Below are 15,159 nucleotides of genomic sequence, written 5' to 3'. Positions count from 1 at the left end.
TAAAAGTTAAGAAAAAATTAAATTGATTGCTTTTAAAGTGATTTGTCTGTCCGAATGTTTGACGATAGGCAGATCTGGAATCATTTAGTGCATCAATACTCGATTGCATAGATTGTGTAAAGCACGGAGCGGAGTGCAAGGTGGTGCTATGACAAGGCGACGACTGAGCGCCCAAGGCTTTTATTCCAAGCGTTCGATATCAATTAACACTCTTTCCATGGAGTTCGAAAGATATGCGCTAAATCGAATGAAAGATGGCAAAGAAGCGACTGCGACTGCGGAAGTTCAATGCAACTTTAAGTCAACAACGAATATATGATTGGACAGATCGATGAACGGATCGTTTAATGGTCGGACGAGTTCTTTGTTGTCCATTATGGCAATGACACTGTGTCCATAAGCGCTTCAAACGGCATTTCTCATAATATTGGATTGGTTTATATGACATTTACTCAAGCGGAAAAATAAATTAAGTCATATATTATATACTCGTATGCGTGTGTACACATGCAAGTACGAGAACATATAAATATTTTTTATTAATACATCAACATTTGACCGCATGACGCACCGTTGGAGGATGGGTTTGCGTGTCAGGGCGCTTGGAAGTGCGGTTGCTTAGAGAATCGTTTTGCCACATGTTTGTAATGGCGCTTAATGCTTTTGACAGTTGACAATTCACAATTCACATAGCCACATAAATACATGCATATGTACATACATACATATATACATAGTAATTTAAATAATTAAACGCTACGCCGACGAAATGGCGGGATTTCGACAATTTGTGGGTGCATGGCTTGATTTCAACTCTTATAAACAGTCTGTGGAATTCTTCAGGCTTCCCACTTTGTTGTGGCCTAATTCACATTTGGGTGGCAGCCTTTTGTTAATTCTCACATACGCTTCATTAATATTCAGCCTGACAGATGGGCGAATGTACGCACTTTTGTCAATAGTGCCTGGCGCACTTTCATTATTAGTGTCGGGAATATGTGCGTACGAGCATAGGTATGTGTGTATGCATATGTATACACGGGTACAAGTAAATAGGAAATTAATATGAAAAGTTACCACTAATTTGAAAAATTAAAAACTGTATGTGTCTACATTTGTATTTAATATGCCGGGATCACTCTTCAGCTATGTTGTCATAATTATGTATGCGCATACATGTGTACATGGTATACCATATATCAGGCGTGTTTCTGATTGCACCATACATTTTCATGTATTCCCATTATTTGAGCTTTGTCGACTTAAGCTACTTTCTTATAAACATTGGATAAATACGCACATGCGTATACGCGCACATATTTGATTGCGTTTTAAGTAAACTATCTTGTTACAACCTCTATAAGTTTATCTCAAACAAAATAATAATGCGAGGAGAGGATTAGTGCTTTCCAACGCAATCAAGGCGATTAATTATTCAAGAAAATGATTTGAAACAGTATTTTCCTCTGGCAACAGTATTCACATTATGCATTAAATAAATCAAATTATCTCAAAGATCGTCGCTTTCACCAATATTGCGGACATAAGCATGCAAATATGACGATTAACATTCGGGTGCATATTTTTTTTTGTTTTGTGAGGAGGAAGTAAAGGCTTTACCCCGTCAGTGTGAGACTTTAACCCGAACTAAACCCCTACCGTCAAGGTAGTGATCCCCTCCCGGTACTACTGTTAATTAAATCTGCGGAAGGTGGTTGAGCACTAGGCTCTACATGAGTTCCTCTTCATATGCAGTCCGTTAAAAGTTGCATACACTTAAATCCTCCACCAGTTTTGTTTATTTCCGAAGGAAACCACCACAGTTGAGCCTGTCCACCCCCTCTCTCCATACTTGCCACACTTCGACTGAAGAGTCCGTTTATTTGTGAAGTATCGTCTATTTAACTGCCGCTAACCGTGGAGACGTCTGTGTGCTTTAATCCGTGTTGCATATCGCTGCATATCCCACGCGCGCTTTCTGGTATTATCGGATTTTCTAATAGTGTAGCTAAATAACTGATAGGCGCAAATCGTGGGCATACGAAAAAACTTGCCTTACATCTTCCTCTTCGTGGCTTACTGGACATAAAGACGAGTCACGTAGATACTTCTGGTAGCAGCCATGACCATAAAACAGTTAGCTCGTGCACTAGGGATGCCTGTGTTTTTTAGGTTCCGAACTTCGAAAAACTTTAAATATCGAATTAAAAGTAGTAAACACTTGTTTATTACAAAATTTGATTACAATAAAAGCTTTTCAATTTCCGAGGAACTTGTTTTAATTTACTTATGCAATATCTTGTAAAGTGATTTGAATTAAAAATTGCGAGAGTCGTTTGAAAAGTCAGAGAGATGGTTTATATTTAGTTAGTAACATCCTTTGGAAGAGCACACATCAAATTTCTGCTAGATCGATTTTTTATGTTTGGCATTCCTTCGAAGCGAGGAAGTCGAGTGATTTTCCTTTTCCATCACGACAACGCACCAGCTGACGTGTCAGCAGTTGTGGTCCCGAAATTAATGGAAATAGGGTTCACATTCGTTTCACATTCGTTTCACATTCCCCTATTCTCCATTTGTTCCGAAATTTGAAGAAATGGCTGTAGGGAAAAAGATTTTATTCAAATGAGGGGCTGATTGCAGAAACGAATGGCTATTTTTCAGACTTCGACAAATCGTATTACTAGGAAGGGATCAACAAACTAGTACAGCGTTGGACGAAGTGTATTAACCTGAAACAATTAAGTAGTTTTTATTTTTGCACAAACTTTTCAAACGACTCTCGTATATTTAAGGAATATGTCGACATACTCGTAGACTCCAGACACCTAACCGTTTTGAATTACCCAATAACCAGTCTATTCTGATCAACATTGTTACCACCATATTAGGTGTAAATAAATGGGTGCACATGAATAGAGACTGTTTAAGGGGGGGTAGGGTCACAAAATCGAAATTTTTTTTCTTCACTCATCTTATAATATAGTAAATCATTTCAAGAATGTTGTGTCAAAATTTTAAGTGGATCGGAGCAGAACTCTCAAAGTTATAGCCTTTATAGGCACTCTACCTCGAATGCGGAGCATCGATAGTTTTTCAGAGTCATTTTTTCAAACGCGTTTTTCCCGAAACGACTTCTTAAAAGTCGGTGCCAATCACAACTCCGAAACTATTCAACCGATTCTTTTCAAATTTGGCACACGTTTTCTAAATCAAAAATACCTCCCCCCACACTGTTTTTTTTTATTTTTTTTTTTAAGGTTGTTTTTGACTTACAAATATGGCGAAATTTTTCGCCAAAAATGCTCGTTTTACGTTTTTTTGCCACTAAAACTACAAAAATGAAAAAAAAAAATTTTATTAATGGGGGGGGGGGGGGGGGGGGGGGAGCATTACGTCATACTTTAACTGAAAAATTCGACTTTTTTAGTTTCAGATGATTCTACGACGTATGCCGGTTGGCACCGCAGAGCACCTCTCGAAAAACATATCTCCAAAAAAACTCTGCCATGGGCTTATTTGTCAATATTTTATTATTAATATTTTTTAAAAACTTATTGAAAAGATGTACAATAACATGCAACTGATTTTATTAAAGTATCTTAAGCCATATTTCTGTAAAAAATTAAAAAAAAAGTGTTTTTTTTTTTAGCGCTAAACCCTACCACCCCCTTAAAAACTTACTTTTCAAGTTTATAAGTTATCAAATGTCAATCGCATTTCTTCTGCTTTTGCTAATTCATGAAGATGAAGATGAAAAACCCCTGGTGCAACATCGGGCACGCTATCCACGGCAACCGGAGAAGTCAACGGGGATGGTGTGTTCTCTAGAGCCTTTAAGGGAAGAAAAAAATTATACGAGGGGTGCCTTTTATTTGGCAGAATTTGGCGGCCCTGGTGTTGCAATCCCGCAACTGACAGCTGTATCGCAAAGTTTGACATTTTTGGCTTTTACGTACTCAGAACGTTTTGAAATACCAGCGCTATTTGTGTTGTTTACAGTAAAAGATTCATCTCAGTCCAAAAATGGAATTGAATCGTGAATATTTTCGTGCGATTATTTTTTACAACTTTCGACGTTAATTAGCTCAGCAACATTACATGGATGAACTTAATTCATTTTTTGGCGATGAAGCTCCATCAAGGACCAGTGTTTATCGATGGTGAATTCAATCGTGGTCGTAGTTCACTCCAAGTCGAATTTCGTGAAGGTCGTCCAAAATCAGTTGTTGTTCCGAAAACCATTGATGCTGTGCGCGAACTGATATTGCAAGATCGTCATGTGACCTATCGTGAGATTGAGACAATCTTAGGCATTAGTGAGACCAGCATACATTCAATATTGCATAAACATTTGACTGTCCAAAAAATTTGTTCACGTTGGATCCCACACAATTTGTCAATCGCCCAAAAAAATGCTCGTGTCGATTGGTCGAAGGAAATGCTCAAAAAATACGATCGCGGGGCTTCGAAACACGTCTATGACATCGTGACAGGTGATGAATCATGGATTTACGCGTATGAGCCCGAAAGTAAACATCAGTCGACTGTATGGGTGTTTCAAGATGAGCCAAATCCAACAAAAGTTGTTCGCGCACGAAGCACTTCCAAGCAAATGGTCGCCTGTTTTTTCGGAAAAACTGGACATGTCGCAACCGTACCACTAGAACAACGCAGAACAGTAAATTCTGAGTGGTACACAACCATTTGTTTGCCAGTTGTCTTCCAAGAAATTAGGAAAACCAATCGCCAAAGACGGATCACTCTTCACCAGGACAATGCGAGCTCTCACACATCGGCTCAAACAACTGCATTTTTGAGCACCCGAAACATCGAATTAATGGGTCATCCGCCGTATAGTCCTGACTTGGCACCGAATGACTTCTTTTTATTCCCGTACGTAAAAAACAAACTGAGAGGTCAACGTTTTTCGACACCTGAAGAAGCGGTTGCGGCATTCAGAATGCATGTTTTGGAGGTACCTCATTCAGAGTGGCAAAAGTGCTTCGACAATTGGTTCAAACGCATGCAAAAGTGTATAGATCTTCATGGAGAATATTTTGAAAAACAATAAAGTGATTTTCGATTATTAAAATTTGTTTTTGTTCTCTAATCCCGAAATATAACAGGCACCCCTCGCATGTTAAATACTTTTGCACATTCATAGGTATTTACTATTTCTTTTCTTGGAAAATAAGGGCGTTGGAGTGGCCTTCTGCGTCTGCATTGCCAAATGCCTCCAACGCTTGCTGCTCAAAGTTTGTTAACTCAGACACTTGATTTCGTTCTCCTCCAGTCTTATTGCCTTCCACCTGATTACTTCCTCCAGTTTCGCATTCCCTAGAATAAAAACCTTGGATATGAGTGCATATGTAAGTATATGAATAAGCATGATTATGTTGCTTATATATATATAACTGGCGCGTACACCCTTTTTGGGTGTTTGGCCGAGCTCCTCCTCCGATTATGTTGCGTACCGTCTTTAAATTGGTGGCGATCTTCTGCCACGTATTGGAAATAAAGGTCGGTGATGCTGGATTGTTTTTCCCTTGTTTAATGCAAGGGTTTTCTTTCTTTTGTACACACCAGTATTGGTGTGTCATCGACTTTCACCTTTAGCTTCAGTTTGGCTTCCTCCATTCAGGCGGTAAAGAGGGTCGCCGTGAATTTAGAGCAGGAAAGCTGGAGATTCCTCGCAGTGAAAAGGCGAGAAAGGCTTATGAGATAAACGTTCACTGCAGCGTCTTATCCTCTGGTATCAAAAGATACATATTTACATATTCTGAATTGCCTGGAGGAACATTCATTTTCAATATAAAAACACATATGTATGTATGCATGTCGCCATTGGAATCGTACATGCATCTGTATACATATCGATATTCATTAATATTCATGTGTGCACACAGCTCTAAATAATAAATCACTAGATGGGCATGACGACCTTGATTTTTGTAGAGTATATTAAACAATAGGAGGAATTAAATTTCTTGGAAATTTTAATTTGCAAATGTGAATGTCTAAATGCTTGCCGAGTGGAAATGAATATCTATTATTTGCGATTATATTGCTTTTGGGACCACCGTCTGCAGATCATATAAAACCGTGCGCTGCGATGGCCTTGTGTATTTTATTAGCAACGAATGCAGGCGGAAGAGAGGAGATGTGCTGTGCCATTTTGTTATTGTTGATTATTCCTTCCCGCATTAATTGAAGGAAAGATTTATGCAAAATATTTTAGCTTTTGACCCAAGTATCAACTTTCGCGATAATTTACGTCAAATACATTTGGGGGGCTCGTTGGAATACCAGCCAGTAGTTTTAAATATTTCACTTGAAACGCATGACGTGATAAATGTCACTAAGGTTTGGCCTTAGATTTAACAGCAGAGCTTATAAATCAGTTTAAAGAGAACAGAAAATACAGAGAATAGGATTTTAAATAGATTAAGCATTTGAATAATCATAGTTAACAAATTTCATATGAAGAGGCAAACCTTAAGAGCAACAGCTACGAAATGGTCTATATACAAATATTTTTTTAAGTACAGGGTGGCTGATGAATTTTGCTACATTAAGAAACTCAAATAACTTTTTTTTTAGTGTATGGAATTAATTTATTTTTTTTTTTCAAGTTGAAGGTCATTAAATTTTATTAAATGTAGCTTAACTAGTTTTAAAAATAATTGAATTTAAATGCCCTCCATGCTCGTGGACACAAGTGCGGTATCTTAGTAAAAAGTTGTTGCAATTGTTGCCCGAATGGATTGTTCTAGTTTATCCAAATTTTTTGGCTTTGTTTTATAAACTTCTTGTTTACATAAACCCCACAAGAAAAAGTCAGGTGCAGTAAGGTCAGGCGACCTGGGGGGCCAACGAAATTCGGAGTTTCTTGAAATCAGTTTATTGGGAAATTTTCGTCGCAACTCTGTCATAACAGTCTGGGCTATGTGAGACGTTGCCCCATCTTGTTGAAACCACACAGAGTTGAGAGGAATTCTCTTTCGGCGTAGTTCTGGATAGAAAAATTCTTTCAGCATTTTCAAATAACGGTCTCCAGTAACCGTAACGGTGTGACCATTTTCTTCAAAAAAATAAGGCCCGACAATACAGCGTGAAGAAACCGCACACCACACTGTCACGCGAAGAGGATGTAATTCCGTCTCGTGGAGTACCTGTGGGTAAGAAGTACTCCATATTCGACAATTTTATTTGTTCACATTGCCGTTTAAATCGAAATGGGCCTCATCAGACATGAAAAGGCAGTTTAACATGTTTTGGTCTTCTTCCACCATTTGCAGGATCTTCTGGCAAAATTCCAAGCGAATCGGCAAGTCTGCTGCATTCAGTTTGTTAACCATTTGAATTTTGTAGGGAAATAAGTCTAAATCTTTGTGCATTATTGTTTGCAAAGACTGTCGGCTGACACCAAGTTGAGCAGATAAGCTTCTTGTTGAAACCCTTGGATTGCTTTGTATAGCTGCAGCTACAGCAGCGATCGTTTCCTCCGTCCGAACTGGTGGGTTTCGATGATAAGGCCTTCTTGCGACTGTTCCTTGCTCAGCAAAATTATTCACCAGTCTCATTATGGTCCATCTGCTCGGGGGATCGCCGCCAAACATCCGCCTGTATTCTCTCTGTACCAAAACTACGGACTCCAGTGCGTGATAGCGGCGGACTCTCCAAATTCTTGTTTGCGTGTCCCAGTTATCCATTTTAATAAATTTTAAAGATCAATCTGCAAATTAAAACAAAAATGGAACAGATAACTTAAAAAGAAAAAAAGTTATTAAATTTTTTTTGGTAGCGGCTTTCATCAGCCACCCTGTATTTAATAATCTAAAAAATGTAGTATTTCTTAATTACAGAGAAAGAATATTAGAGAATACTTGGAATTTGATTAAACAATTAATTTAGTAATAATTTGAAGTAATACTTCGTGGAGAAAATCTATTCCAATATAAAATATAAAAATATAAAATAAATAATTGGCGCGTACACTTCTGTTAGGTGTTTGACTGAGCTTCTCTTCCTATTTGTGGTGTGCGTCTTGCGTATCGAGCGCAAAGCAAAGCGCGTAAAAGCTCTAATCTATTAATATAGACTGCATGAAACGGCCTCCAAACGAATACCGCGTATTCTAACCTCGACCGAACTAAGGACGAGCACAACAGTTTGAGAGTATAGGAATCAGAAAACGAAGAACTATTTCGACGAATAAAGGCCAGCGTTGGGAACGATTTAGGAAGAATATATTTTATGTGGGTAATGAAGTTGAGCTATACAACTCACGCTGCAGAGTGGAAATCTTCTAGAGACATAATTCTATAATAGATTTTCAGATGTATCTTAACGACCTCACACATTCTTCAAAATATTAAAAGAATATTCTGCATAATTTTTTACAGGTCCAGAACTTTCATCGCTATATTATTGATATTTCGTTGAAATATAAATTAAAGCAATATCAAATATTCATCGAAGAGAGAATTCAGACAAAATGACTCAGATTGTGAATTGGGCATCCATAGCAGCAATACTCATCATATCCTACACTCTTCAAATTCATGCTAAAGTAAGCACAGAACAGACACATCTATCGGCTATGCAGAGACACCGAAATCCCCACGCTCATCATCATGATCGTCACAAATCTCAATTTGAGGCTGAGCAGCATCATAAATTGCAGCAAACGCCACAATTACAACGTCGACAGCCTCGGCTTGGCACATTTAACTCGTCTAGGACGAATTCTGAAGCCCTAACAATGCACAATAGAACTCCACCGAGCTTAGCCATGCAACCTATGCAGCAGAGATCGACGCGCCTACGTCGTTTAAGTGCTCGAGACTATTACAATAACAATGTCATGCAACGTCGCCTTCATAACCATCGCGGCAACTCTGAGTGGAACTATCACACCTACAATGTGCATAGCAACACATACGAGTCACCGACCGGTGCATCTGGTCCAGGAGCTGTGAAAATAGCAGGAGCTAGCGGAAAAGGAGACGACAATACTGACGATGTGGAGTTCATTAGTCAAACAGGAACAGGGGTAGTCAGCCCGGATTGGAAAAATAATCGGCGTGGAATAGGATATATGCCACCACATACAACCGTCGCCCCACCGACGCATCCCCCTCCCCCATTAGTGCCGGCCAGACGTGGCTATGTTACAGCGGCGCCGCCCAGCTTGAACTCCGACCTACCAGGCACTACAGATGAACCAAAAGCGACGAACATCGATGCAAAAGAAATGGAAAAGTAAGTTGCAAATAAATTTACACCTCATTTCACTACTAGTGGACTATCTCTTAAAAATAATGCCAAAAGAATCTAACCGCATATGAGGCCCGTAATATTTCAAATCGGCTTAAATGTGAGTGCGTGAAAAGCTTTTATTATTTTATATTTGAGTAGGTTTGCTGGTTGCCTCTTTACATTAGTGGAAGAGAGGCAGAGTAAAGGTACCCAATTGTGCTACCAAATGGGTCTGAACCACTACTTGACGAATCGTATTAATAGTAATTTTATGTGACGCAAGATAAATCATACCAGATGTGGGTTCAATACTATCGGTTTTGCTCAAATAAAGTAATCGGAATTAAGGAAATTCTTCTACGTTGAAAATGCATGGGATGCCTACGTCTCGATAAAGATTTACGCTTGTATATTTTCCCCCTTCTGCGTTAACTCATCTTTTCACAGATAGTGTGCATTAATAATTGTTAGGGCATTGCCTCTAGTAACCACAAAGAAAATATAACTCAATGATTCCGCCGACTCTAATAGTAGATGACTTTGATGTATAAATTGCAATGCGAAATCGAAATGCTCATAATGAGTTTTTGGCAAACGTAGTGGCCGTCTATACCGAGCTGTAAAAATCGAGCGCACTATGCTCGGTACCGTTCATGACCGTTTATGTGCGATAAAGAATTAATGGCAAAAAATTAATACCAAAAACGTTAGGTGATTTTCGTCTTGCATTCACTAATAAATTAAATTAAATATTTTAATAATTTCTACACGCATTTGCTCCATAATAAATCTTAATCTGCTCCTCAAACAAAATCGAGTTGAAACATGCACCTATCGGTGCATTTAAATTTGTTTCCATCCATACATACATAATTATAAGAATGTGAAAATTTCGTTTTACTATGTTAATACACTTGAAAATTGTGTATCAAAAATGCAGCGAACTTCCAAAATGGGCTTGAAAATCGAAGGAAACACAGTATACACGCTTTGCCTGAAGGTCGAAAAGCCAATAATAGTAAAGCAACAATTTAATTTTAGGTATGTACAATACATACAAATATACTTAGTAATACAAAAACAGTTCGATTTGATGATCTTGAGAAAAACACTCAACTTGACCAAATTAACTTTAATAAAATAAACATCGCTCCAAATGAGCAGTTAGAGTGCCAACAACGCTCTTCAACTTGAAACACAAAAATAAAGATAACAAAAATATTCGATCGCTTTTTATTTACAAACTATTAAAAGTATTTTGTGGAATTTGGAGGCAATTTCATTGCCATGTGGGAAAAAGTTTCTTTTTTCTTCTCTTAGAACTACCAAAAGATGAGTTCATTAACGTTGGTTCAGATCAAGACGAAGGTCATTATTATTGCTATTACAATATTATAAAGAAATCTATTGTGCCCACTTCAGGGACTCAGAGTTCTTCTCTTCCTTCCTAAATAAATTTTCGTACGATGACGGAAATATTCCCATTTGTACCTGTTTCGCTCAGCTTGTTAATGCTGATAATCGATACCGCGGACAAATTCTAACCCCCTAAACCGCTGAGGAGGAGTGCATTAGAAGATGAATATTTCTAGGTTTTTTACTTGAAATTGGTATGTATCCTTATACCTGTTATAAAACTCCGTTACATAGATAAAGTTACAATATACTAGAAGAAATATTACCTACTTTCTAAAGCATTGATTGCTATACCGTGAGCACCAGAATCTAAATGGACTGGCGCTAATTTTAAATTTATCAGCATTCATCAGAGTTGATCAGCTCTAAAACTCTTACTGATCACTTTTCGTAAAGAAGTTTCTTCGTTTGTGCAAAAATACGTTTCGCTGGAATGTCGCTTTGCCCTGGTTGGAAAGCATTACCCTGCCTACTTCGAACAGGCCGATGAAGCTGTTATACCAAGGGGGTGGCCACCTAACCTCAAAGGGGGACCAAGAATTTTGTGAATATTCCCAATTATTTACAGCGTAATAAAAAGATTATAAAAAAATAAATGATAACAGGTTTTCGTGGATTTTTTGGCACTCATCTTAAATAAGATCTTTTAATTTCGCCTAATTTACGGTCTTTACAACAATACAAAGCGGTGAACCAGGTGAACCAACACAAGCAACATCAAAAGCTGATATCCATCAAAAGAAGGTTTTGTTATCAGTTTGGTGGGATTACAAAGGAATTGTCTACTTTGAACTCTTACCACCCAACCGAACGATCAATTATGATATCTACATTGAACAACTACTGAAATTAAACAATACAGTTGAAGAAAAGCGGTCGGAATTGACTAATCGAAAAAGTATTGTATTCCATCATGGCAATACAAGTCCACACACATCTTTGGCCACTCGGCAAAAATTATTGGAGCTTGGTTGGGTTGTTTTGCCACATCCACCGTAGTCCTGACCTTGCACCATCTGATTACTTTTTGTTTCGATCTTTACAAAACTCTTTGAATGGTAAAAATTTCAATAATGATGATGATGTCAAATAGTACCTGATTCAGTTTTTTGCTAATAAAAAGCAGAAGTTTTATGAACATGGGATTATGATGCTGCCTGAAAGATAGCAAAAGATCATTGATGAAAATGGACAATACATTACAGAATAAAGTTATTTAGTTCCATGAAAAAATTGTCTTTGATTTTCTAAAAAAAATCCGCAATTACTTAGTTGCCAACCCAATATTTACTCTTCTTAGAGTGTTTAAGTAGGGATCCACTGTAGCTATGGTGCAGGGCATTACAAACAAAATTTCAAACGTTAGCCGGATTTTTGGGGGGAAATTACGTTTTCTCATAGGCACAAGCCGCATCTGTGTTTTATTATTTTTGGCAAGCATTGTACCACAATTCTATTTCATTTTTTATTCTCTCCAAATTATAGAAATCCTCGGCGCCGCATATTTGCAACAAGATTCTGATGCAATACAGTCAAGCAAAATGCATCATTATTTTGTCTGAAAGCTTTTACTTAGTAATAATATTAAGAAATTTAAGTAACTCAAAGCAAATATTGTTCGCTGGAAATGTAACTTCTTCCGACGCAAGCAATAAGTTAATTATAAATGAATATTTTCATGGTAGTTTCAAGAACGCGGCTAACTGCAAGATTCTTGCCTAAATGTTTAAATAAGGCTTGAAGAAAAAAAACAAAAAAGGATAAGATTATGTGTACCGAGTGTTTGAGGAGGCTAAGGTTAGGGAGAATTTTTCAAAAGCTTTTTATAAAGTCAGCCAAAAAATTATAATTGCTAAACTTATTTCTTACCCTTCTTGGCGAAAGTGTGTAATTGTAGTTGATGCATTACGCACTCTAAAATATTTTGCTACCATAACAAGGCAGTATAATGCTTAGTTGCTTCAATCGGATATAATAGTGTTGATCAAGGGTCTTAACTTAATTTTAAAAAGTTCTTCCATATTTCTTCTCTATCTAAGTTTCGTTCCCGTATATACCTTTGATCATATTGGTAACTTCGTTTTAGAATCCTACGGGAAATTTCTGGGTATGGTTTTTGATTCAAAATTTTGGTTTCTAAGCCTCATAAGGTACACTATGACAAAGGTTTATACCATGGTTGCTTTTATTTGCTCTGAATTCACTGATCCGTATATAAATAAAATGGCTTTATAATTCCAATACCAAATTTGTCATATCAATAGACTTGGTGGATTTATAAGGAGTTCGGTACACCCTGAAAACCTCTCTAAGGCTCTCCCACCTAGGCGCTGAACGCTGTGCGGACTGCTTATTGGTTATTTGCAGCTAACCTTCATTACTAAAGGCCTTTCAATATCCACAACTTGTGACGCGTCCAGTTGTCTGCAGCTCGGCATTCGCAAAATATCCCTAATTCCGCGATCCGGAATGCACCATGCTCCAATGGGAGAAAAGGAAACGATGATTAATGTCTACATCTCTAGTAGGAGTTTTTGGAATCACGATATTTTTTTCTGAACCGAGCGGAATAACTCATGTTTCTAAACCCTCCCATTCTCTGAACTGTGAAAGAATTTAACTTGTTCTCAATAGTCAATCTCATAGGCTTTTCTTCAGCAAAATATGATTTTCAGGTATTTTTCTAAATAAAATATTTATTAAGTTATTTATTTATATATGTATATATTTTTTTTGTCGGGACAGACTAGTAAGCGTAGCACTCAGACACAATTAAAACCATTGTACTGCACTCGGGTTACCTTTTTAATTTTCTGTAAATCTACTCGACCTCCGAAGAAATCTGAGTAGATCTTTAGATGCCAAGGAGCCAAGGTGGTCAATTACCACATCAGTGCCAAAGACCTCAAGCCTGATTCGAGCGAAGGCGCGGCAGGCGCACAGAAAGTGGTCCGGCGTCTCATTCTCCTCTCTACATGCTGGGCAAAGAGCACTGTCTGAGATGCCCACCTTTTCCATGGGCTTTGCCCATAGAAAGTGCCCCGTCATCAGTCCAACCAGCCTCCTACAGTGCCCTCTGCTTAGTGACAGGAGGAACTGCGACAGTCGGTCGGGCATGACAGGTAACATCAGTTTTGTCCATCTGCAGCCTCTCTCAGCCTGCCAAGCTCGCTTAGAAAAACCCGTTTGCTAGCCGTGGTTGCAGAAGGGAGTGGCAGAACGGGCTCCGGGCCAAAAAAAGTTGGCCTCAGAGCACAGCCTGGCTAAAGAGTCAGAGATCTCGTTTCCCGCGATACCCACGTGTCCCGGGACCCATATTAGCATCAGGCTATTATGTCTACCTCGTGCAGCCTGGATTTACAAAGTTATTTATAAATGTATCCAATAGTCTGTACGAATCTTGTGATTCCTTACCTTATGTTTCTAGATTATAAACAAATTAATAAAGTTTGGGGTAAAATTTAATTATTTCATATCGATAGTTGGAGGTTTATTCTGCTTGAGAGACACATATGGCTGCTTATGGCCAATATGTAGCATATCACACCGCCTTTTGATACCGATTTGGTAAGCCCTGAAGAATATCACAGTTTAATACTATCAATGCCCGTGACAATGTCGACTCTGCCATAACTGTTTCTTCTTCTGCCTCACCTTTTGCCAGTTGTTGTGTTCTTCCGAATATGGTGATTAAGTCATGCTACCACCTGGAGCTGAACCTGTTGCTGTTAAAACAAAAGCAGCGGATTCTACAATATTCAAAATGTACTGTGTGTACATGTTTATATACGAGTGCAAATCTATGTGTGTATTAAAAGTACAGATCAGAACATCCAAACTATGGCTGCCGCGTGTTGCACACAGCACATTCGACTTCAATATACGAGGGTTATTGCCTATTTGCAACACACATATCTGCATAGATACATGTTTTGGGCATTCTCTGCCAAATCTCCATAAATATCTGCATACATACATATACATAGTTGTTGCTGATTGATGCACACTATGGTGTTTTGGCGTTTGTTCGATAAGCAGAGATAAATCAGTTACAATTTTATTGGTTTGCTAGTCTGCTGTGACAAACCCAAAGTGCTTGATGGTGGCTATTGCTGCTTACGCTGCATACTCGTATTTGGAAGTATGGCCCAGCTGCGATGAATGATTTTGATTGCTAATTTGCATGCAGCTCTGGCAGCGGAGTCAAGCCTAAAATGCCAAAAACTTGTTAATTATGCATCTATGATCACTGGGACATGAGTTTCTTGATGTCGACTACTGAAGTGCGCGATTACTATTCCTGTACATATGTATATGTGCATATGTCGACGAATGGCGTTGGCGATTGGTGACCTGTGCATGCCACTTGTGGAATTTGTTGGCGACCAACCCAATTTGTAACCAGAGAGTAAATGGACAACGCGAGGGGGATAATTACGTCAAAAACCCTTTAGTTAGCAAATATATTTTGATTCCGTG

General features: G+C 38.3%; 1 protein-coding gene across 3 annotated transcripts in view; it reads left to right on the top strand.

Moving 5' to 3' along the window:
- LOC129242536 (uncharacterized) overlaps positions 1 to 15,159 on the top strand; it is a 49,120-nt gene that overhangs the window by 14,789 nt on the left and 19,172 nt on the right. For all 3 annotated transcript variants that reach the window (XM_054879226.1, XM_054879224.1, XM_054879225.1), the window contains exon 2: positions 8,409 to 9,267. In XM_054879226.1, coding sequence (XP_054735201.1) covers positions 8,501 to 9,267 — 767 coding nt within the window. In that variant the 5' untranslated portion in view covers positions 8,409 to 8,500. The remainder of the gene's footprint in view (positions 1 to 8,408; positions 9,268 to 15,159) is intronic.

This window comes from Anastrepha obliqua, chromosome 3, assembly GCF_027943255.1.
Source record: "Anastrepha obliqua isolate idAnaObli1 chromosome 3, idAnaObli1_1.0, whole genome shotgun sequence".
NCBI lineage: Eukaryota > Metazoa > Arthropoda > Insecta > Diptera > Tephritidae > Anastrepha > Anastrepha obliqua.
This window is presented reverse-complemented; position numbering and strand designations above follow the sequence as displayed.